General features: G+C 37.3%; 3 protein-coding genes across 4 annotated transcripts in view; 2 read left to right on the top strand and 1 right to left on the bottom strand.

Moving 5' to 3' along the window:
- The first annotated feature begins 1,336 nt into the window (after positions 1-1,336).
- On the top strand, positions 1,337-6,190 carry zgc:66473. Of its 2 annotated transcripts, none has more exons than XM_073906203.1 (2): positions 1,337-2,668; positions 3,647-6,190. In XM_073906203.1, exons 1-2 carry the CDS (start codon positions 2,658-2,660, stop codon positions 5,235-5,237), a joined length of 1,602 nt encoding a protein of 533 aa, XP_073762304.1. In that variant the 5' UTR covers positions 1,337-2,657; the 3' UTR covers positions 5,238-6,190.
- A 3,416-nt stretch (positions 6,191-9,606) lies between these two features.
- si:dkey-187j14.6 overlaps positions 9,607-25,809 on the top strand; it is a 90,371-nt gene continuing 74,168 nt past the window's right edge. The window contains exons 1-2 of the mRNA XM_021478124.3: positions 9,607-9,698; positions 22,633-22,742. The gene's annotated coding sequence lies outside the window, so the exon portion shown is untranslated. The remainder of the gene's footprint in view (positions 9,699-22,632; positions 22,743-25,809) is intronic.
- On the bottom strand, positions 15,128-21,575 carry LOC141375241 (protein translocase subunit SecA-like). The gene is made up of 2 exons (XM_073907843.1): positions 21,220-21,575; positions 15,128-18,715 (listed from the first exon to the last, which is right to left on the bottom strand). Exon 2 carries the CDS (start codon positions 18,194-18,196, stop codon positions 15,263-15,265), a length of 2,934 nt encoding a protein of 977 aa, XP_073763944.1. The 5' UTR covers positions 18,197-18,715; positions 21,220-21,575; the 3' UTR covers positions 15,128-15,262.

The raw sequence follows: 25,809 nt of genomic DNA, 5'->3' as shown, positions 1-25,809 counted from the left end.
CCATGTGTACATGCACAAATGCATTGAGCTGCTGCCATGTGATTGGTCGACTAGAAATTTGCATAAGAGAGCAGTTGGACAGGAGTACCTAAAGTGGCCAGTTAGTGTATTTTGCACAAGTTCAGCTTGAAGGCTTAATGGAGTAAAGAGGATTCAGTGGATGTGTCACCATTACAAACCAGCTTAATCTAAACTCTGGCAAAATAGAGTTTAGGACACACCAAAATAACATCAATGTCAGGAGCAGCTGGCTGCTAAACAAAGAAAAGAAAGGTAGAGTGGCTTTGGATGAGTTGTTCTGTGTGTGGTGAGGATACCCATGGTGAAATCAGTTGCCCATGAGGAGCTTGCTTTACATACATTCCTGCAAGCTCTGTTTCTGGAAAAATTTAGACGCCACATATGCTGTCTCAATACACATTCTCAAGCATTGACACAGGTGGTAGTCATATCAGAGTTTGTGCTCTACATTTAACCCATCCAACTGCAAACACACAGCAATGAACACACACATCGTGAACACATACCCAGAGCAATGGACATCCATTGCTGTGGCTCTTGGGAAGCAGTTAGAGGACCAATACATTTAACCAAGGCAGTCACCTCAGCCATGGCATTGAGGGTGGTGAGAATGCTGGATGCTCGAACCTTGGTTCAAAGCTAAGTATTCTAGGATTCAGCTCTTTAACCATTAGGTTACAGCTGCCAATTTCAGACTGTCCAACATGAGCAGCAGACCCTTTTCAACAACCTTCCTGCCAGAGTACGGAAGACAGAGTATGCTGTCTTTACCTAATAATGATTAAAAAACTCTATAATGAACATCAGGGTGCTCAAGGGTTTCACCTAAATTGTGGAATTGAGAGTAGTGAGACTCAATAATGGTTATTCACTCCCTCACCCTACAATCCCTGTCAGATATGTCAGGGTTTTTGGTTAATTTTTCATGTAATGTTTTTTATTCGCAACTAGATGTCGCCATTTCAACTTTTCTTTTTTTGGTTACCTGTAATCACCGAGATCAGTTTCACCTGTTCCTTGTTTAGTTGTTTGTATAAAAGTAACCCTTTTTTCATCTGTTCTTTGCTCGGTTATTGTTGACCCATGCCTGTCACCTACAGTGAGTTTTTCCTTCTTGTTATTTAAGCTAGTCTCTTGTATCTAATATTCCTTGGAGCATTTTTGGATTTTTTCTGTTCAGAAGTTTTTGCCTGTCTAAGTTGATGTACCTTTTGAAACCTGAAGTTCCTGTTTTTGTTAACTGTTTTTCATCTTCTTTTTTGTTGCTAATAAAACTCCTCAAGGAATCTGATAGTGTCTCATTGCTGGGTTCTTCAACTACCAGTGGCTCAGTGGTAAGGAGTCCACACTCACACGCCAGGGACCCGGGTTTGATCCCTGAGCCTGACAAGATCTGTGACTCAAACCTGTAACCTTTCGATTACAAGCTCAATTCTCTACCACTGGGTACTGAGCTATTTCTCACTTGAATTAAATAACTCTGACTGCCATCTGCATTCACACGCTCAAATATGTCGGTGATTGGCTGCATTATCAGTTTTGAGAAACATGTTGAAAATAGAAACCTTTGACACTTTTCTAAAATACCAACCCAGGCTCATTCTGAAAATGTACCGCTATATACATTTCTGGAGAGCACCAAATATGTCCCAGGAGCTACTTTTTTTATTTTATTTTTATTTTTTTTTCAGTTTTTATTTCCGCGAATCCAACAGTGTCCGCTGTGTACACTTTTTAAGATCTCAAATTTCTCTCCCGAGTGCCATTCGCACCTGCTGTTCTTGTGTAAATCGACCAGAGGCTGCTGTTGACTGACTAACCCATCAACCCCCTCCTTAAACCAATCAACAGTTTTAAAAAGCAATCCAGAAAAATAAAAGCCCTCGTCTGATTTTACCAAGTTTTCAGATTTTAACACATTCTCACCCTGTTATTTACTTGTTTATTTTATTTTTTGGCTTCTGTCTTTGTCTTACCCGCTTTCTGGAACCGTTCTTCACCAGACTAGAGCCCCATGGTCGTGGTCAGCTCCTCTCTGCCTCTCAAGTCTATCGACATATAGAGGTAAGAACTCAGCTGATAAGCGTGAAAAGAAACACCGCCATACTGCCTCATAGTGTTCATTTTAAAGATGAAATGCAGCCATATGTACGTCTGGCAACATAATTCACGATCTCAAGAAATGTATATAGGGCTTCGTTTGCAGAATGAGCCTATGTTGTAAAATACACACACATTTACATTTACATTTAGTCATTTAGCAGACACATAAATACTGGAAACTTTAAAGCAGAACTAGCCTAAGTGTGTACTATATGTACAGCACAAATCTGTTGACAACACTGAACACATACACAAAAATGATATGCATTTAACTGTTCTATTAACAAAGCTGCCAGCTGTATTTTATAATCATATTTTATCTCCATTAGTGTGTAGAAGGGATGAACACGCAGGCATGTTGAGACGGGTGTTTATAACAGTTTGTTCAGGAGTAACTGAAAACAGATTGGGAAAGAACGAACTTGACAAGGCTTGTTGAATAGACCAGTATTTCCATCAGCTCACACAGACGCTTTAGCAGAGGGAAGGTGAATGTCTCCTGTGAGGTGGACAGATTTAATCCAGAGATCACCATGGATTCAAGGTGAGTTTTTTTCTTGATTTAGTTTTGTTAAATTTTGCTCCAGATAGCATCACCCCAATGATTAGGCAAGTTTTAGGGGTTTGTCATGTTCAAATTGCAGTGATATTAGAAATCTTAGTGTCCTGTTTGATTGAGCTCTTTGTTTTAATAGTCATGTTAAGTCTGTCATTTGTTCATGCTTTTGTCACCTGAGGAACATCGCAAAAATCAGAGATATTGTGTCAAAGGAAGAGATGGAGTTGCTTGTCCATGCCTTCATCTCTTTTTGATTGGATCACTGTAATGTTCTGTTCACTTGTCTGAACAAATCCTCTATGGTGCGATTGCAAGTTGTGCAGAATGCAGCAGCGACGCTTTTAACTAACACCAGTTGCAGCTCACACATTACTCCTGTGTTTAAGGCACTTCACTGGCTTCCTATTAGTTTTAGAGTAAATTTTAAGATTCTGGTTATTACATATAGAGCTCTGCATGGTCAAGCACCCCTGTATATTCAAGATCCTTTAAGCAGTCACTCATGTAGCCGGTCTCTGAGGTCTTCTGGCAAAGACATGTTAGCCATTCCCTGAACTTGTCTTAGGACTAAAGGTGCGCGTGTCTTCTTTGTGGTGGCCCCACGGCTCTGGAACTCTCTCCTGCTAGTACTAAGAACACTGGGATCTGTTGATCTTTTTTTTAAATAGCATTTAAAGACGCATCTTTTTGGTCAAGCTTTTAATTAACAGAATTAGTGTTTCTGTATTTGGATTTTTAATTAGTTTTAAGATGTCTTCTTTTATTATCATGTGTTCTTTTAGTTGTTTTCTCTTATTGTAAAGCACTTTGTGACTCAGTGTCTGGGAAAGGTACTATATAAATAAACCTTTACTTACTTACATTTTCATTAATATGCTCAATGTGCATATGTAAGTGCGTGCATTTTATGTTTTTTCTATTGTTAGATTCTGACATAAATATTGAAAGCTCTATATTTTACAGAAAGCCAAGTCCTTTACAACGCAAGCCAAGTTTGATTCAGCAAGGTCCTCCAAAAAGATTCCGTCTACATACAGAGAGGAAAATACTTGATGATAATGGGAAAGTCAGAAAATGGACTTACGGTACAAAAGACGCCAGTAAACAAAACAAAATCCTTCTGCTGGTGGGAGAGACCGGTGCTGGAAAGACCACCCTCATCAACTCTTTCATCAACTACCTAATGGGAGTGAAGTTTGAGGATGAAATATGGAATGAAATCACAGAAGAAGAAGCCAGAGATCAGTCAGAATCCCAAACCTCTGAAATCACCATGTATGAGGTGTTTCATGCGAAGAGCTCCATTTCTCTGACCATCATTGATACTCCAGGTTACGGAGACACTAGAGGACTGGAGAAAGATCTGGAGGTTGCTGAAAATTTAGCTTCTTTGTTTCAGAGCAACGATGGAGTTCGAGAAATCGATGCTGTGTGTTTTGTGATTCAAGCGGCCAAGAATCGTCTCTCAGACAGACAACACTACATTATCAGCTCAATTCTGTCTCTGTTTGGGAAAGACATTGTGAACAACATTGTGTTTTTAATCACACACTCTGATGGTCTTCCTCCTAAAAATGTCCTCGGTGCTATTAATAAAGCTAAAATCCCCTGCAGACGAGACAGAAATGGTGAACCTGTTCATTTCCTGTTCAACAATCGTCAGGGTGAAGCTCGACACAATGAAAAACGCTACATTCGTGCCCAAAGAGACGCCTGGGAGGACAGTATGGATGAGATGAAAGGATTCTTCGACTCTCTGGATGAAAAGAACAGAAAAAGTTTAGAGTTGACTTCATATGTCTTGATTGAGCGCATTCAGTTTGAAGCATTTATCTGCAACTTTCAGCAGAGAATCCAGGAGAAAGAGCTGAAGAAGGCTGAGAAACTTCAGATTTATGAAGCAATGACACAGAACAAGGACAAGATTGCAGAATCTAAAAATTTCAGCATTAGAGTCAAAAAGACTGTCAAGATTCAAGTGCCAATTGAGAATGCGTCATGGAAACACAGAAAGGCGACGACCTGCACAGTCTGTGAGGAGAACTGCCATGAGTTTGACTGCTGGTGGGTTACTGATCCCAAGAACTGTGAAGTCATGAGAAATGACTACTGCACTGTGTGCACAGGGAAGTGCCACCACAGCAAACATGTCAAGGAGAACAAGAAATACATCATCAGCACGTCATACATTGTGATGGAGTTTGATGATTTTAGAAAGGAATATAAAAAAGCTGAAGAACAGACGAAGAGGTTTTCAATTATAATGGACGATCTTGAGAAAGATCTACGGGACATTGATGACCAAAAGTCTGTTCTTCTGTTCAATGCTTACAAAACCCTCAAGCATCTGTCTCAGATCGCTCTAAAACCAGACTCCGCCTTCACCCTCCAGCATCTGGACTTCTTCATCCCCAGAGTGAAGGAGGCTGGGAAAGAAGACTGGGTTCGGGAACTGGAGGAGATGAGGACAATCGCGGTAGCCGAAGAAGCCAATAAAGACGCTCTGAGTTACCTGAAAGCTGGACTCACAAAACTCTTCATCAATGAGAAATGAAAAAAAAACAAGTCAACAGATGGAATAGTGAAGATAAGGAGACTGCTTACAGTGAGAATGCAGGTTATGTTCTGTAGATCCCTTTTATAGTTCTTTTAAATGGTAATGCACTCTAGTCAAACATGCTTATAAACTACAATATGGATGAATATTGGGGTACCTGATGGTGGCATCTGCTAACACTCAATTTTTCAATCGTGCTATTGTTGTTTGAGCATTTTTACATTTCATCTTCACTAATTGCTGGGACCTTTAATTATTGCCTTTATTATAAGACTGCCCTCAGATTTTGTTGCCTGTTTTTATTTACATGAATTGCATTAAGCATTGCATTTGCTACAAACTTTTTTTGTATTAAAGGAAGAGGCAGATACGTTAAGCAAATTGAACAATAAAAAAACAATAAAAAATAAAAAATCCCGAGCTTTTTTTTTGTGGGACTCAATACTTCTAATACTTTAACATTGCTCCTCCCCCATAACTCTTGGCCCCGCCCACACTCGTTACAACTGCAAATCACAGTTGTTGTGCTCTGCATCGTTGTGTACATGTATTTACACTTTTGAAAGGTGTGCATCAGGCATCATGTGTAAATATTACTGTAGTTGTTGTGTTACCCTAGCTGTAGAATCACCAAAACAGATTACTTCAAGTACTTTAGAATGAAACACCACAGTATTTACCATGATTTACTATAAAAAATTTTTGGCTTTGAATGACTCACCAAATAGTTTCTGTTTGGAAAAAGATGTCAACATTTAGCTCTGCTGTCACCTGTTGTTGGTACATGTTGCATCCTCTTCCTCTAAAGCATAATGCCAGGTAAGTGTTTTATTTTTAATACTATTTCTGTTTTCTTTGAGGAATTTGAAAAGCCTGCTTTCTAATTATCTTAGGCAATTTAAGTGTTAATCAAAAGCATTGTTCATTTACAAAATAAACAGTTTACTTTCATTTTAGATTTCCTGTTTCTGTAATATGGTCAGTGTCCACTAGAGGGTGAGGAGATCCTGAAGCAAAATGAGCTTTCAGATGACAACAGGACTGACAAAATGAGCTTAAAGCTACTTATTGACACCTAAGCTGTGATGTGTGTGTATTAGTTGATTCATCCATTCAGTAATACAAAAATATTTGTAGAAACAAAGAGTTACCCTTTTTTCAAAGAAGATCTGCTTGCCAAGCTCCCTTAACAGTAAGGTTGAGTTCTTGGTTGATGATTTACGTCAATTAAACAGAATCAAACTCATCAGCTCTCTGTCGGGAAACAGAAACTAGAAATATTGTCCACACTGCAGATATGTAGTTTGTTAATTTTTTTTTATGCATTGCAATTTTATGACATTATAACTTATGATTGCAAAGAAAAAAGTAGCAGGGGCAGTAGGAGGGGCAGTAGTAGAAGTGAAAGTAGCAGGGGCCGCAGTAGAAGGAGCAGTAGCAGCAGCAGGAGGGGCAGTACCAGGGGCAGCAGGAGTAACAAGGGCAGTAGTGGGGGCAGCAGCAGGAGGGGCAGCAGCAGGAGGGGCAGTAGCAGGGGCTGCAGGATCAGTAGCAGGAGGGGCAGCAGCAGGAGGAGCAGTAGCATGAGCAGTAGCAGGAGCAACAGCAGGAGAAGCAGTAGCAGGGGCAGTAGCAAGGGCAGCAGCAGGAGGAGCTATGTTGGGGGCAGCAGGAGGAGCAGTTGTGGGGACAGCAGTGGGAGGAGCAGTAATGGGAGCAACAGTAGGAGGAGCAGTAGCGCGGGCAGCAGTGGAAGGGGCAGTAATGGGGGCAGCAGCAGAAAGAGCAGTAGTAGGGGCAGCAGTAGGAGGGGCAATAGCGGGGGCAGGATGAGCAGCAGCAGTAGGAGTGGTAGCAGAACAGGAGTAGCAGGAGGAATAGCAGCAGTAGGAGTGGTAGCAGTGACAGGAGCAGCAAAAGGAGCAGCAGCAGTAGGAGTGGTAGCAGGGACAGGATCAGCAGGAGGAGCAGCAGCAGTAGACTGGTAGCGGATACAGGAGCAGCAGGAGGAGCAGCAGCAGTGGGAGAGGTAGTGAATACAGGAGCAGCAGGAGGAGCAGCAACAGGAGGTGCAGCAGCAGTAGGAGTGGTAGCAGGGACAGGAGCAGCAGCAGCAGGAGGCGCAGTAGCGGGGGCAGCAGTAGGAGGGGCAGTAGCGGGGGCAGTAGCAGGGACAGCAGGAGGAGGGGCAGTAGCAGGGGCAGCAGTAGGAGGAGCAGTAGCGGGGGCAGCAGTAGGAGGAGCAGTAGCGGGGGCGGCAGCAGGAGAAGCAGCAGGAGGGGCAGGGGTGGCAGCAGGAGCAGGTATTGGTGCAGCCGCTGTTACAGGAATTGCTGTAGGGGTTGTTGTCGGAGTTGCAGCTGTTGCAGGAGCGATTTGTGAAGGAGTTACTGGATACAGAGCAGCAGAGGAAGCTGATTCAGTGCTTGATGCCATTAAGCTTGCAGCCAAAGCTAACTATGAGAATGCGAAAGGGGTTGTTGAAAAAGCAGAACAGCTCCCTTTTAAATGTTTTCAAAAAGTTTCAGAACAATTAATTCATGTTGAAGTATTACAGACTGTTTTCGTGTTCCTAAAATATTTGACATTGATGTGTAAAAATGACGTGGTATGATTTGATTTACTTTTGATGAATACTGTTGTAATAATACAACAATTGATGAATAATAATTACTGTCCTTATTCTGAGTTTCAGGGGAACTTCTCAGAATATACCTACCCGCTTGTTAAGTCGTGACATCTTGAACACTGTTTCTGGGTCCAAGCTGCTACTTATTTGAACTGAGAAAATATTTATTTATGACCACTTTATAGTCGCACATTAAACAGAATTTTATATAGAATCATGACAGTACACAACAGTCTCTGAACTCGGCATCACCAATATTTTAAAAGATTATGAAAAAAAATGTATCACTTTCTGGCTATCGGATATTTTGGTGATTTTCGAAAGTTTTACATCGCTTTGTAAACGTTTATTATCACCATTTGGTCTGGAGTCATAATTACCATTTGTAATTATTATTTATTTATTTAATAGGTTTTTTTTGTTTTGTTTTTTTACAAAAGTTTATTTCTGAAGAATTTGCTTCTTTTGTGGTCCCCGACTGAAGATCTCTCACATTTTTTGAAATATGAAAATGCAACACAATCTCACGGCAGTTTGTAACTTTGATTTGGTGGCTAATTTGTATGAATTTGTATGATCTAATTTGTACAATTTAGTACGATTTGCTCATCACCCAATGACGGTTGGGGTTAGGGGTGGGGTTGGGTACCACACCTCATTTTTAAAATCGCACATTTTTATGTATAATAATAATAAAAATGTAAAATACTTACGTTTCCTCGTAAGATCAGGTTGGAAATTTTTATTTTAGGATATAATAATCAGATTTAAAACCCAGATATTTTTTTATTTATTTAATCTTATAATATTTTTGGCCGAATATTTTAAATACAGGTGTTCATTTTGTAAGCGTAAACTTTTCATTCAGATTTTTCTTGCAAATCTAAATCTGTGTCATTGATTTATGAATCTACCAGAAAGCTGTAAAAACTGTGAATCTGTTTAAAAGCTCCATTTCTGTTTTGCTCGCTGGCGTGTAATATAATGTAATGTAAATGTTTCATTTTGTTATAATAAAAAGAGAAAATGAGAAAGTGAAAAATGAGGTAAAGTTATGGCTTTTAACAGCAGTAAAAACGTTGATCTTAGAATTCATTTTCAATTTTTTTATCTTGTTTGGAATTTTTTTTTATACATAAGCAAAAATGCATGGCTTCCGTCCCTATTTTCGACATTTTCTGATTGAAATCAGAAAATCACTGCTCACTGCTTGAAATCACTGCTCAAATCTTTCCATATGTGTAACAACAAAAAATGTGTCAGATTCTTGGTTCTAAATAAAGAACTGTTATCTATTGACTATTTTATTAATTTATTTTATTTTCCTACACTTTTATACAATTGTTATTTACTTACCCCTTCCTTTGTTTTGTTAGTATTTTTTTTTCTTTCTGCAGCTAATGTAGTTTTGTATTTTTTCTCTTTTGTATCTCTCTTATATTGATCTCCTGATGTGGTTGTATATCTTCATTCTTTATAAAAAAAAAGATAAAATAAATAAATAAATAAATAATTAAAAAATAAAAACGTTAATCTCTATTTGCAATGTTTAATAGCCTAAATAGATTTTGATTTAAAAATAGATTTTTGCTGAGTCGCATTAAAAACATTTTTTTTTCGAAATGTACAATAAATATGTTAACAGATACCATAAAAGCGCTTTCAAAACATGCACTACCACATTATTATTCATGAGAGGGAAGGTTATTTAAATGACGACCATCCAATCACAGAGCTGCATGTTACGAGCGCGGGAGCGATGGAAAATTCCAGATGCCAATGCCAACACAGAGCAACTGACACGCAGCGTTTCCCCCCCCAGAAACACGGTAAATTCAGTACAGTACGCCGCTAATTTGTGTGTTTTTACACAATATTTATTTGTCATAATGGTGTAAAAATGAACCTGTGCCATAGAGATACACATTTAGTCGAACTCCACAGTGAACACGAAGGCTTATGGATTGTTATTCAGGTGAACGGACGACGACGATGATAATGGCGGACATTTTAAAGAGGAATACACAGAGAATTAATTGTTAGCTTAAACGTGTTAAAACTGTAAAGAGCTGGAAGTTTGTAGTCTTCGTAAATTTTAAAGTAACGTTAGCTTTATATGCTTCCTCAGTTGCAATAATCAGCCTTGATATATACAAATGTTAATATAATTTTGGTTGATTTTACAAGGTCAGCCAGTTGTTCGTTTATATCATGATTACTGGTGTTTTGGGGTCTTCTAGACAGGGAGTGAACTATTTTTAAGCATCTTCAATGCTTAACTTATCTGAATTTGTATATGATTTCAATTTTATTGTGTGATTTGTATGCTTTTGTCATGTTTGAGTCCGTTTAAAATCTGTTAGCACTGTTTTGTGAAAGGTATTTTGATGTTGAATCAAGTTTATTTAGCTAACCTTAACACTTTTGATGATATCTTGTTACTGTGAGTAAAACAGTGTGTTCGTCTGCACAAAATACACAACTCAAATGTTGCGGTTACAGCATCTGCCAGCAGAGGTCAGCAAGTACCAGCCAAAGCTTAAAAATGTATATAGAAATGAAAAGAACATGTATCTCCGGTTGCACAGACGATGCTTAAGGCTAGCCTTTGGTTGAATTGGATGTTTGAGCTGTCTTAAGTGAAAATAACTTGCCGTTAGATACCTTAAAATACCTTAGTGGCATTGTTTTGTCTCTAGAATTCACACCAATAATGTGTTTTTACAGCAATTTTATAAAAGTGCATTTAATACGTAATTTAACTAAGTTCTAGTCCTGACTCAAGCTAAACATTGTTTGTAAAACTGGACCGTAATGTTTTCTAATATATTGGCAGTGTTTCATTGTTGAACTTAAGCTACTCTAGCTTATTTTTTAAAAAATATCAGAAGATGGTGATATTCTTGCTTGGGTTTGGGTGATGTTCTTGCTTTATTAAAGTGATATTCTTGCTTGGGCTAGTTAGGTCAGAATGTAAATACGAAGTCTTCAAAAATGCAAATTAAAACAAGTATTTATATTTTAAATCCAGTCTACACAGCCTGGCAAAACATGGTCAATTCAATATGTTGACAAAAATCATGATTCAATATTCTGTGTTCATATTCTGAATACTTCCTCCGCATTTAAAACAGATGTGTGATTTATTTTAATGTAACTAGTCTATATTTGTTAAATCCAGATTAATTACAGTAGCCACTTCAACATTTTGTGAATTTAATGTAAGGACAGTTTGTTATTCTTATTTTGTTATTAGTTTAATAATAAGAAATTCTCTTTTTTGTAAGGTTTTATTTTACCCAATATATTTGCACATGTATAGTATACTGCAGATATGAAAATGTTTTGGAGAGAGACTTTTAAGGGTAAAGTCTAGATCAGATACGCGGCTGGAAGTGCGATGTGCACATCAATATATAGCAGCATTTTTTATGATGCTGTATAATAATAATCAATATTTTTACAGTACTGTAATGGTTGGGTTCAGGGTTGGGGTGGAGGTAGATGTTAATAAAATATAATAAATGGGAAATTTGATAAAAGAATAGAAATAATTATTATTAACTTCCGGCCGCAACCGGATCTAGCAACAACCACATTTTAGTGCTGCTATTAGTCATCAAACAGCCATTATTTACTTTAGTTTAGAGTTTATTCCTTGGTTGTGTTAATACAGTACTTCTAAGTATTGTTAGTGAAGTATTTATGACATGTGTTTGTACATAAATCATACAATACAGATTGACAAATTAGGTATGCAAAAAATATAGAAATACTAGATGCACTTGGCCTGAAAATCTAATCTTAAAATGCTCGTTAATTATTATAATTTTATCAAATAACATGAAGTAAATTTGTAAGATTTGTTAAATTTATCTCAATAATTTTAATAAATATAACATAAATAAGTAAATAAATTATCCATAAATTTGTGTCGTATATGACGAGCTCCTGCGAGAATAAATTGCGACGAAATTTCTCGTCGAGGTGAAAAGTTGTCTCACGAGTTGTGACGTAATGATGGAGCGTGAGAGTAAAATTAGCATTGAAGATTCTTTAATTAAATAAATTAAAAAAAAGATTAAATACAATGTTTTTAAAAAGCACCTAAATTGTTTTGCAAAAAAACAAATAGTTTCTAGTTTAATTAAAATCTATTTTCCATTCATATATTAGCAAATATTTTTTTCTAATATTTAAAATTATATTAAAAAAATATTATTTTCCATTCACATAGGCTACTAGCAAAATCTTTAGCTGTGTTCATGTTCTGTACTATAGTTTGCGATTTATTTTCAGTTGAATAAAAGAGGATTTTCTATTCATATATTTTATCACTGAGGATTTTTAAAAATAGTGTAAAATACTTGTTGCATTCTTGTGAACCCAATCTCTTGTCTCGTCTCGTGGAGTAGGCATCTGGTCCCACCCCTAGTAAATATTTATAAAGAGGCATCGTTATACATAGTGTTGCCATAACAGCACTATTGCAAGCAGCAGAAACAAGTGTACTGTACATAGAAATTATAATTCTTTTAAATAACATGAAGTAAATTTGTAAGAACTCAATAAGTTTAATGAACATAACCTTAAGTAAATTATACAGTTTAAAAAACAAATCAATAAAATACATTTTATACAGTATTTTGATGTAATTTTTGATGTAATAGTAAAATTTTATAGAGAGGCGTCATTATACCAGCATTGCGATTGATGCGCAGCACTATTGTAAGCAGCGGAAATGGGTACAGAAATGACCTGTTAATGTGTTATTTGAGCTAACTTTTCTGGTGAATGCATAGAGAAGTATATGCGTACATTAGTGAAATATCCATAGAGAACAATATTGAGCTATTCAGGCTAGGTAATGGTAGGGCAGCACAATATATAAATGTTATCATGATAATAGTATATGCAATATATGTGAGAATATCTACTGAGGTTTTCACTCATTCATAAACACTGCATTCTCTATTTCTCTTTATTTATAAACGCTCTGCTGAATCATACAGGTATTAGAGAGACAGATTTACACACCGTTATTGATAATCTTGGGTTTGGTATTGGTGTTGAAAGACAGTCCTGATGTCTAACGTTTTTCCTTTACAAAATCCTTCTGCAAAGTTTCATTGCTTTTAAACTGAAGCTCATGTAGCACCCATCAATTGGTCAATTGGTTTTATTTCATGTGTATAGTCTTTAATGTGCTCTTAATAATTTTATTGTATTTCACTGGCACAAATTTAGTCTCGAAAAATTTAAAGGAAAAATTAAAGGAAATCAATTATCATTTCATTAGTGTATAAAGTAGTCTATTCATGAAGTGTGTTGAATTGAACTGGAACTTTTAATACGATTTTTTTTGTCATTTACTTTAGCTGCGTCCCAAATGGCACACTATACACTATGCACTCATGCACTATGTACTTATGCACTTACACACTCAGCAGGATAGTACATGTATGTAGTGTTGTCCCAAATAGCACTAAATTCAAACCGTTTCCCTGATGACGTTTGACGGTCGCCAAATCAGTGAAATAAACGACCGAATTATCAAATAATACCTATCGTGAGTATAACCGCATTCACCATCGGGAGGCGATATAATCACTTTCGTAGGAAAATTTTGCTTTCACCATCCAAAATAAATAAAGTTATTCAACATGTGCGTCTGATAGCTCCGCCTCTTCCGCTACATGAGCAAACCTGCGGTCGTTGAGTGTGTAAAGTGTCCATCATTACACACTTCATTTTAGCGGCTGAATGAGTGCATCATCCGGGTAATTAAAGTGCACTTATTATTTTAAGAGTTTTTAGTGTGAACACACTACTTACACTATTTATACTACAAAATGGCGTAGAATAGTGCATAAGTATGCGATTTGGGACGCAGCTATAGTCTATTTGTGATCAGATTGATGAAAAAGAACCTGAATACCTGTGTGAACAGGGCCTAAATTACTTTATTTTAATTTTTTTCTTATTATTATTATTATTTTTTTTTACATTGGAATCAAATGGGGAATCAATAAGAATTGAATTTGAGGGGCAGAATCGAAATTGGAATCCGAATTAATAACTTTTTAGCGATACCCAACCCTAAGTAGCAACACCGATTCAGCACGATGATTAAAATTAATTTAATATTTAACAGAACATAATTTCCCAAATGTTTACATCCCAAGGCATAACTAATTGAATAGTAGTCAAGTCAGAAAGATGGACATAATTCTTGGTCATAGCTAGGCCCACAAGGAATCTGCGCGCACAGAATTCTGCAGATTTTTAGCCCATCATTAATTCAGTTTTATTCACTTGTGCAAATCTATATTTATATTTATCTATATTTATCTATATTATATTGACTAATATGAAAATGTTCATCTGATTTATGTACAACGCATCTTGTACAGTAATATTTTCTGTATTTTAGTAGAAATATTATATGAGAGACTTGCTTTGTTTTCCAAATAAAGTAAATCCATTTTGGATTTGCATTTTAAACATTAAATAAAAAGTTAAAAAGATATTAGTTTTTATATCATCATATCATATCATATCAATTATGATACTCCCAAATAATTCCGCAGAAATCCGCAGATTTTTACCTAAATTCTTTGCCAAAATAGCAAAAAACGTCTGCAGATTCCGTCTGGTCCTAGTCATAGCTGGGTCTTACTGTTGAGAAGCAAGGCTTAATTTGCGTTTCGTAACATTCATTCAGCTGTTTAGATGAGGTGCTTCTCAGATCTCCAGTGTGTCACGCGAGTTTTGGTTCTGGGCTTCTGGACCATGTACACTCACACTTTTATTTTCACAAGAAAGCTTCTCCTACTTTAGTGCACACTTATTGACCTTATTCTCCACCGACGAGCAAGCGCTGCCATTTGAATCTTTTTGGCTCGAGACTTCCCGTCTCATTCACTTCCATTCATTTTTAGACATTAAAAACTGCTCATTACGCTGCTTGATGTTGCAATTTGATATTTTCTTTTTATATTATTCTACTTGGTCTGTATAGTCATGCAAACATTTGTTTGTAGAGCAAGTAGTTTGACCGTTTTCTGACGTTTATTATTCCTAGTCATCTCTCCCTTAGGTGACTGAATCGGAAGTTCTAAGACAATCGCGAAAACAGGCGCACTTCTGCATTTTAGAATAAGGTCAATAGGACATTTGCTTGCAGAGGGCTGTGTTTTAGCACATGCATTCTAGCATACACAGAGCCAGTTCAGAGTAATTAAAGGAATGAAGGAAATGCAGAATACATTTTTTATTTTATATGCAGTATCTGTATGCGTATTGAACCATGATGAGCGTAGTGAACAGATCAAAATTTTGTCCTCACAAGCACATTATATTTGTTTTGGTATCTGAGTCACACTTTAAAAGATCACTTGAAGATTTTTGACAAAAATTCACTGAATGAAGATACGGTGTCCAGAGTGAAAACTGTGTCAATACCCAATTCTTCGAACTGCAATAAATCCATCAGCAGCTCTTTCTGGAGACTCTGAGGATGGAAAATAAAGTTTTTTGCAAGGAAATCGGTACGTTTTCTATTCAGTCTCACATTGCTTCCTCTCATTTCAGCTGTTTTCAGCTTCACCACAGCATCTTGAATGGACTTTTTGAGCTTATTTACTACCAAATACTTCGCCAGGTACTGCGTGGCGAACAAAGTTTTACCTTCAGCTTCCGGCTCTTTGCTTGATGCACAAATGGCATTGAAAACCTTCTCCACATGTAACTTATATGAATCCATTCCCTCATCAGCCCTTTCCAGATCAGCCAGTGCTTGAGTAATATAACCAGCGTCCTTCTTCATAATTGTGGCCAGTGCACGGTTATAGAGAGGAATAATCAACCCAGATGACCCATCCTCCTCCAGAACTTTAGTGTACATCTCAATGCTCTCTGCAAGGTGTCCTTTTTCACGAAGACTGTTTCCAGACCTGATGTAATAGTAGACCATTGAGGATGGAGATTGTTTGCTCAGAAGTTTCTGCTTTGCACTTGACAAGTCCACTTTCAGCTTTTCCTTCAGCATCTCTGTGGGCTTCTCCTCACTGGAATTCATCAGGAGCCACAAACCCCAACACTCATGAAGAGAGGACACAATCACATCACGCTGGTCCGAAAAAACATCATCTTCATAAATTTGGTCCAAAACATCAAGATAGATGGAGAAAAGCTCTTCCTCTTTAGAGATTTTTGCTACATCTTTTTCAAGAAACATTGAGAGTCTGATTTTTACCAGAAGATTTCTGGCATCCTTTACTGCTTCTAGATTGCTTTTCTGAACTGGGTTTAAGTTCATGGTTAGGAAATCTTTAAGAGACGAAATCATCACCTCGTGGGTTTGAGCACTGAGATTGTCCAAGTAGCGAACAAAAATGTTCTCAAATTGCCTTTCTGTGGGGCTAACAGGCATTGGTATAGAGTTTGGACTGTTTAGTTGGCTGAGGTAACTGGTCAAAGATGTGTTCACACCCATCACTAGATTGACTGATTCAGAGAAATGGCTGGCACACATGATGAGTTGAGCAGATCCTGGACTTCCTTGTCGAGCCGTTCGTCCAAACACTTGCTGTTCAACACGGATGTTCAGAGGTAAGAAGGTTTGCAGCACAAACAGGCCTCCTGCTTCATTTACACTTTCACTGACCTTTAGGTCTGTACCTCGACCTGCTAGATTAGTTGCAATGATCACGTCACCGCCTTCAACAGTTTGATCTATCACTGTAGAGTTATTCATGTTGTTATTCACGTAGAGTTTCAGTTTGTCTATTGAAATGGTTTCTGCGAGGGTCATGTGAAACATTTCAGCACGATTGATTGTTTCACAGATGATGAGAGCTGCTCGTGGACCTCGATACACTGTAGGAAACACTTGATGTTTAACAGCATCACAGACGGTCCTGATCCACTCGCCCTCTTCAGGAATCACCAGGCCTTCCAGCTCATAAAGTTTCCTCCTTCTGAATGAGGGAATGTTGCAGGTCTTCATGCCGTTGTAGAGTTTTTTCAGCATGTCAAGCTCTGTTTGATCACCTAAAGTTCCCGTTATCCCATAGATCTGGTCATCGTATTTCTTGAATAATCCAACATTGGACATGAAGTTTGTTATGAGACTCATATTGGAGAGTTTGGTTTGGTGTTTCATCTCCAGGAACTGCTGAAGTCCTTCACCCCATCTCATGTTGTTCTGGACAACACCAGTGCATTTATAATCCACAGGAACAACTCCGTCTTCATGAAGAACATATTCATGACCCAGAGTCATTTTAGTGGCCTGCAGAGCATTTTCAATCCAGATTTGTGCTTTGCCATTGATGAGGTCTTCACGGTTTGGGATTGGGGATTTATTTTGCGCCTTTATTGTCTCAGTCTGAAAGGACAGTTTAATCCTATTTCCCAGTGCCATTACTAGTGCGTCTTCGTTTAAGTGCACAACACGATACTGTCCATGTCCTAGGAGAAGAAGAGATCTTTCTTGACTTTTAATTGTTCCCGCGGCATTTATTTCATTTAGTTTCCTTAAAGTTCCATCAGATGATTCCTTGTAAAGTTTGAAGGAATATTCAGGGAAATATTGAACAAACATGGTTAAAAAAGCAACCATTTGGACGATGCTTGCATTATCTAACTGTCTTAAAACTTGAGGAATTTTATTTTGCATTTGCATTGTGGGTATTATAGGCGTAATTCCTGCATCCACAGCCGCCTGCACAACACTGATTTGATCAATGTCTTTATTTTCAAGCATGATTTCAATCAGAACCTGAGAGAAATTCTGAAAGTAACCTAAAATTTCTCCACTATCTAAATACTTCAGATAACTGATGCCAAGCCAGATTTCAGAAAGTATCCCATTAAAAGATTCCATGAGAGGCATATCAGTGTTTAAGTAGACCACTTCAAGACCTTTGTCCAGCATTAGTGAGTCCACCTCGTCCACTATCACACACTGAAACTCTCTCTTAGGTCTCACTTCTCTTCTGTAGAAACGCTGCCGCAGAAAATCACCTGCAAAGCTGCCCGATGTACCGTAGACCACCTGACATTCATAGCACTCTTTCAGCTCTTTGTCGTTTGATTTGTTTGTGTTTACATCAGCAGTGATCTTCAATTCTTTATAAAAGGGAAGCCATTCTTTACAGTCTCTTTCAGCAAGTACTGGAGAACTGGAGATGATGTCTGGGGTTTTCCCCATCATGACCTGATATGCTGCAAACATGGCCACAATACACGACTTTCCTTCTCCTGTTCCAACCTGAACCAGCCGACTGGATTCAGAAAGCACCAGAATGCACCAGCTCACCATCTGAGTCAGTCAAGGTGGGAAGTTCATCGTCTTTTCTACAGCTTTGCAGAGTTGAAACAGACGTTGCTTTATTCCTTCTTGTAGTGCTGAAGAAGCTGATAGACATTTGGACACAGAGCTCACAATGTCTTTCACTTCTGCCAGAGTTTGTTCATCTATAACTGCTTGCTCTTCAATTTCCTTTAGAATCTCATCCAGTGTTTTCTCCTCAGTGTTTCTGGTTATTTTGTTAATTTTGTCCTCAACATCATCCACAATCTCACCATTCAGTGTCAAATCTGATACGCTTAATTTGTGAATCTCCACTTGATGAAGGGTTTTCATCATCCATGTGTGAAAATCTTCATTGCTGCCATTAAACTGCTCCACCAGGGCTTTAAACAACTTCACAACATCATCTTTATCCCATTGTCCATTCTTGAGCAGGGAAAGCAGTCGTGCTGACAGCAGTTTTCCTGATGACTCCATTTTCAAAAGTCTGAAAGTTGTCTTAATATTTTTTCACAATGCAGCATCTTTCTTTGTGTTAAAAAAGAAGCGTAAAAAAGAAGTAAATTAAACAACTACTAAAATAACTTGCATAAACACAATGACAAATAAACACTGTGCGCTGCCATCCAAAATGTTTGGAAGCAGTAAGATTTGTTAATGTTTTAAAAGAAGCCAATTCTGCTCAGTAAGGCTCTATTTATTTGATCACAAATACAGTGAAAACTCTTCGATTGTGAAATATTAGCATTATTAAAACAGTTTTCTTATTAAATGCAGTTTTAAATTCCTGTCATTTAAAGCTGTATCATTCACTGTCGCATGATCATTCAAAAATCATAATATGACGATTTGCTGTTATATTATGATCCATTATTATGACTAATAATGATTTTTACAATTGTCAGCGCTAGAAAGATGTTCCTCCTGCTTCATCTTATCGTGGAAACTGTGATGCATTTTACTTTCAACATTCTACGAGGTTGGTGTCTGGCTGATGAAGGTAAATCCATTTTATAGTGAGAATGGTGAATTCTTTGCGTTTTATGGTGGTTGAAAACAAACTTTTGGGTGAGTTACTGTCTGCCACCTCTCGCTGGTCGAGTCAGTCATTGGGCTGACATGATAAGCTTGCTTGATGGGAAGATGACTGTAGAGGAATTGTTTCTGAAGCAGGACCATACCTCGAGAAGTACATGTTATTTCTCACGCTGTACTCTTGTTAGAGTTAAATTGTTTTTTAATGTATTTACTGTTTGTTCTGCAAATGTGCCCAAGTGCACTTACATGAGAAAAAAAAAACTGTATATATATGTGTGTGTGTGTGTGTGTGTGTGTGTGTGTGTAGGTAATTGTAAATACAGTATTCAAAGTATTCAAAGTATCTAAAAAACTGTAGTGTTTTTGAACAATACTACCGAGAAATAATTGAATTAATTTGTTGTGGTACTTTTACAGTTGGAATACATATGTATATATGACTGCACTGTTCTCTACAATTTTATATTGATTTTTTTTTTTATTGTTGTGAAAGCTAAAGTATACTTTATTAGTATTAGTTCATGACAGTTACTAATAATACTATACTGTGAAGAGTTGCAGTGATGCAAAACCCTCTAAATCCATCAGAACTCTTTTCTTGTAAACAAGCATTTTCTATCAGGCTCCTATAATTAGGTTCAGAAGTTTCAGTTTATAGATAACGAAAAGGTTATCATCTAGTAAATAAAATGTTTGTTTTTTTTTCATAAATGTCACTTTAGGCAATTCTTTGGTTTTTAACAAATTAGATTTTCTTTTGTGTCAAAACCAGCTAAATCCACGTCTGCTTTTATTGCAAAGACCGTTAAATCCACCTATCGGGACTAAACAGTGGATTTAGTTGAAAAATTACTAAAGATGCAATTAGAAATAACTTTACCAAACATAAAACACATTACCTGAAATTAAAAATACATCTATTAAGCAAGTGGCGGTTCATTCCGCTGTGGTAAACCATTCATTTTCCTTCTGCTTTTTCCCTGAATGAAATCTGTCAAGTCCATTAATCAATAACATTAAAACTGACAATAATTAAATCTGAACAATCTGTCATTTTATTAAATTTGGGCTTTAGATTTAATGTAAGTAGGACATTGTAAACATTGAAAACTAAGCTGAAATGCTGTAGTATAAAACATTGTGAAACATCAATATCTGTGCATTGTCCATTAATACAAAAAGCTTATCAAATGTATTGGTAATATGAAGTAGGTCAATATAAATGTATAGTTTTATACATTTATCCTTTTTAAAATAGCTTAAATAAGCAAATAAAACACAAGGTAAGCCTACTAGGCAAAAGGGATGCCTCGGATCATTTTAGAAGCTGTCATTTATTTATTCTCACCATACTTTAGGTCTTGGTTTCTTTTTTGACGTGCAAGCAACGATCTTGACATTTCACACTGCTCTGACGACAATTGTCATTGAAGTAATGGCATAGGTATTTAGTAGATCTGTGCAAAAGGCCTGCCAACACAAACAAATCCTGGTAGAAACAGCATAGATGATTGCTTTACTTGTCATTAATACAATATTTTAAATGTGCACCACATGGTTTTCTTGATTATTTTGTTTTTGCTGTCTGGTAAAGTTTGTTTCTGTTTGGAACTGCATATTAATTAAAGTAAATAACATAACAATTATGCTTCATATACTTCACTGGCTGCTTTATTGATCACCTAAGACAGAACTGATTTGGATTGAAGCTAAAAATGAAAAATAAAGAGGCTTAGATTTAGCTAAACTACTTATGCCATGTTGCTTTTAGCGTAGCTTGTTACACTTCCCAGGGGGTAGCTTTTAGTGTAGTAAAGCTACATTTTAAGTAGAGTAACTAATAGCTTAGCTCACTACAGTTTCCAAGTAGCTTTTCCAGCACAGATTTTTTTATTCAATAAATGCAGCCTTGGTGAGCAGAATTGGCTTCTGTTAAAACATTACTGCCTCAGTATTTAATAGGTGATCTTAAAGCATTTACATCAGGTACTTACTTTATTTGATTCCCAGTGGCTGAATAAGTTGTCGCAGTAGCTCGTCCTGATTTACTTCTGAAAAGTGTTTCTTTCTTGATAAGAGGAAGACGGCTCCAGTGCTGTGGAATTTCCAAATGTATTGGAACTTGTCGTCAGCTCACTGTTGTCCCGTGGTTTAAGTAACATTAGCTGTGCTGTATTGAACACTGTGGTAAATTCCACAAATCTGAAATTCTGTGCAAACTTAAGTGACTTCATGCCTAAAAACCCAAGTAGCCCATTTCAACATAACTGTACATGTGTAGTCAAACTACTTGTCATCTTATTTTTAAACTTATTTAACCTTTGCATACACACACACACACACACACACACACACACACACACATAAAAGGGTTGTTTTAGTATCTCACTATATAAGTTAAGACAATTGAGCCCTCACAAGTATGTCTAAACCTGTACACACACGTATTGTGATTCTTTTTTTTTTTTTGATTGTCTGATTGTATGCGTTCACTATAGTTTTGGTAAGTACTGAGAATATCTAATGGTACTGTTTACGGTAGTTGTTTTACCAGGTATCTTTGTGTTTCAGGTGTGGTGGTGTACTACTTTACCAGGTGGTTATGTGTAAGATTTTGTAGGGGAGAGATGTATTTCAGTATATAGATATAATAAACATCAGTCATAAATAAACACAAGGAAGCAAATACTCGTTCATTCATTCAATTTCCAATTAATCAACAATTCATTTTCCTTCAGCTTAGTCCCTAAATTCATCAGGGGTTGCCACAGCAGAAATAACCGCCAACTTATGCATACGTTTTACACAGCGGATGCCCTTCCAGCTGTAATCTGGTACTGGGGGAAGCAAATGTTAAAGTGAAATAAACAGTGCTTTATGATTTTCTGTGGAGAGACTAATAGCATTCGGGTACAGAAACTAAATAATCAAATGTAAAATAATAATGCGTAGTCTTCATCAAGTGAATTTAAAATGAATTTTTATTAAACTTCTTGGGCGAGGCAGTGGCGCAGTAGGTAGTGCTGTTGCCTCACAGCAAGAAGGTTGCTGGGTCGCTGGTTCGAACCTCGGCTCTGTGTGGAGTTTGCATGTTCTCCCTGCCTTCGCGTGGGTTTCCTCCGGGTGCTCCGGTTTCTCCCACAGTCCAAACACATGCAGTACAGGTGAATTGGGTAGGCTAAATTGTCCGTAGTGTATGAGTGTGTGTGTGAATGTGTGTGTAGATGTTTCCCAGAGATGGGTTGCGGCTGGAAGGGCATCCACTGCGTAAAAACTTGCTAGATAAGTTGGCGGTTCATTCCGCTGTGGCGACCCCAGATTAATAAAGGGACTAAGCCGACAAGAAAAAGAATGAATGAATGAATAATTTCTTTGTGCTGTTAAAATTCTTTTATTTTGTTTTTCAGATATTGTTCTGTGTTTTTCTACGCACAAAAGAGATGTTGGTCTATATATGGAAGGAAACTGGCTGGTGCTCATCTAATCAGGACCATGTGAAGTGTACACTTGTGGTGTGGTAAGTCATAATGGTCTGCTTTAAGTCGTGTAGTTTTCTGCTGAACAATGCTTTAAAAACCTCTGTAGACCTTTTTGTTAAAGGTGTTATATTCTTTGCTTGTTTTAAAAGTGGTAAACTACAGTGCATCTAAAAAAGCAGAGGAAATTTGGCTATTTTACAAAATATATATATATTTTAATATGTTTGAGGTGTTTTAAGCCAGTGTGTTCAAAGTCTGATTAAACTAAACACTGTGTTTGCTGTCATATGACACAGATATTGTATTTGCAGCACAAACAGAAAATGCACAGTTTAGTTTCAAACAGAAGCAACATTTTACACGTCACCTTATTGTCTAGGTTTGGTGTAACACCCTGGGGGGAGATGCAGCATTTTGATTTTCACAAGGGTTGAGATGGAACATTATAAAATAAAAAAATAAAAAAAATGTTTGAGTATGCTTTGAAAATGCACACAGTTGTCTATAAAGTCCAATCAATTGTCTGCAGACCTCTGAGGCAGAATTGTATCAAGGGTTAGGGTTAGTTATAGAGCCCAGGTCTGGGTAAGGCTACAAATAAAATCAGCCTTGAAGGTCTCACAGTGACCTCCATCATACATAACTGGAAAAAGTTCACAAGTGTCATGGTAGGTTTGCACCAGCTAATACTAACTTTTTCATTAAACCAGAATGTAAAGTCCATATTAGAGGTTTTAAGACGCCTTTTCACTGCACACAACATTCAGACATGACTGCCGTAATTAGAGGTGTGAACCTATACTGGTCTCACGGTTTGGTTTGGTTACGATTATCATGCCTTCGATACGGTTCATTTCGATATCACGGTGCATTGACGATGCTTTCTATATACAGTGTTATATTTTAAAGGGGGAGGCTATAACAAGCTGTCTGTATAAACACACAGACACACAGCACCACACTGTCTCTCATTCAAACACGCACACAAACATAGACAGCACCAAACAAACACACACACACACACTCTTAAGCCCTCGTAACAGGGAGAACTCGCGCTAAGCGGAGCAGAAAAACGAAAAAACAAAGAAAAAAAAAAGCAGTTTTCCGACGGTCCCTTACAGAGAGCTCCTCTCAGCGCGAGCTCTCCCGGCTAAACACATATTGCGAGGGCTTAAATGGAGCAGTGCTCGTAATGTCAAGCAAAAAAAAAATTAAGACAGCTGTGAAACATAACCAGCTTTGTCTTTCTGTAGGAAACACACTTTAGATGTTTTTAGGGTAAGAGGTTTTTGAGTTATTGCCGTCTATAACTGAATGTGTGTCAGGAAAATCGAAAACAAAACCAACTGAACCGCGCTCATTTCTGGCGCCCCCCTGGATGTACAGCGCCCTTAGCATTTGCCTATGGTTCCTATGCCACGGGCCGGCTCTGAGTTGGCAGAGTGTTGTAAATACCGGCGCTCACCTCCCTCGCGACAGAGCGCATAGGAGATAAATGACGTCACTACATAATAACCGGTTATGATTATTACTGAACCGATACCTTATTGTCCGCGTCTGCATCGCGGTGCACCAAAGAAACAATTAATTTTGACACCCTTAGTTGTAATACAGCCCCTTGTGGCACTCGCACAGAATTTTGTCGTGCACCGTGCGGAGCTGATCTCATGGTGTCAGAAATAAAGGAGTGCAAAAGCAAGAGCCCGTATTTTCTGTGCGTTAACCATGGTTGAATGAATGAATAGTCCACTATAAACTCATATACCGCTAAAACTTGAGGGAATTATGGAGACAAATTAAAATAGAATATTTTTATTACTCCTTTATGAATAGAAATGTTTTATAATATAGACTTCTGATTAAAAAAAAATAACAAAAAACTATTTCTCATCTCGCGTGCACAGACCTGCTTGGACAACACTGGAATACATCACATCCGGTTGGCCAGTCGCATATGGTCTAGTCGCAGGAATTCAAGTATTTTAACGTATCCACAGCTCAAATCAGATCCGAATACGGAGATGATTAGAGCTCTACGCAGCTCCAGGACTACTCGTCATTGGAAATGAATGACTTCCGGTCTGTCACTTTTCGTTTGCTGTGGAAAGGCGGCTTTAGGGTTTACTCACGCTGGGCTATGTGAACTATGCCCAGGCACGTTTGACACTCATTTCCTGATTCGTTTGACAAGTGTGAGTGCTCCCAATTGAGCCCAGATGCAGGTCCACTTCAGTATGCTTGTTTCTTATATTCTTGTTTATGTAAAGTACTTTGAATTACAAGTGTGTATGAAATGTACTATTGAAATAAACTTGCCTTGCCTGCATCCCAAACGACTTAAAATAATGCAAAACAATGGAACTAAAGCAATGTCCACTGTGCTGAGTGAAAGTGCATCTCTTCTGTTAAACTAAACAGTCGATCAAAGTTTGGTTACACGACATCTTAAGTCTTTTGAAATTGGAGAAGATTAAGTTCTCTCTCAGAGGCTCGCCTCAAAAGTTTTATATTCATTGGAGGCCACTAGTAAATTATTTTGATGATTTAGCGCCTCTGGAGGTGATTATTTAAGAAATCATTTTATGGTCGGAATTACTATTATTATTATTATTTTCTTTTAGTCTAGCATTTTTTCTCCGGAACAGTCATGCCCTAAACTAGACGCATTGGTTTAACCTCAGCACAACTAAAACCATAATAACCAAGAAGTGGGTAGCACATCATTATTATTGATGTAACTAGCTAATGTATTTATTTAGTTTCATTTATTTATTTATTTGAAAGCTTTTATGAATGTATCTTAAATTGTACTATCATCATTATTTTTGTTTTATTGTTAATATTTTATTTTTATTTTATTTATTTTATTATTATTATTATTATTTTTTCCCTCTGTTTTCTGTTATACGTTTTACAAGAAAAGTGTTTGGATGGGTGGGATGGGTGGGGGGTTTTGGGGTTGAATGTTTACAAAAGTGTTCAAAAAAGAAAAGCAGAAATTGGACATTTGTATACAACGAATGCTTTCCACTTGTGTTCAATAAATAAAGTTTATAAAAAAAAAAAAAACTAAACAGTCGCATCATAAATGACATTCGCGTGCTC

This window comes from Danio rerio, chromosome 7 (assembly GCF_049306965.1).
Source record: "Danio rerio strain Tuebingen ecotype United States chromosome 7, GRCz12tu, whole genome shotgun sequence".
In the NCBI taxonomy this organism is placed as follows: domain Eukaryota; kingdom Metazoa; phylum Chordata; class Actinopteri; order Cypriniformes; family Danionidae; genus Danio; species Danio rerio.
This window is presented reverse-complemented; position numbering and strand designations above follow the sequence as displayed.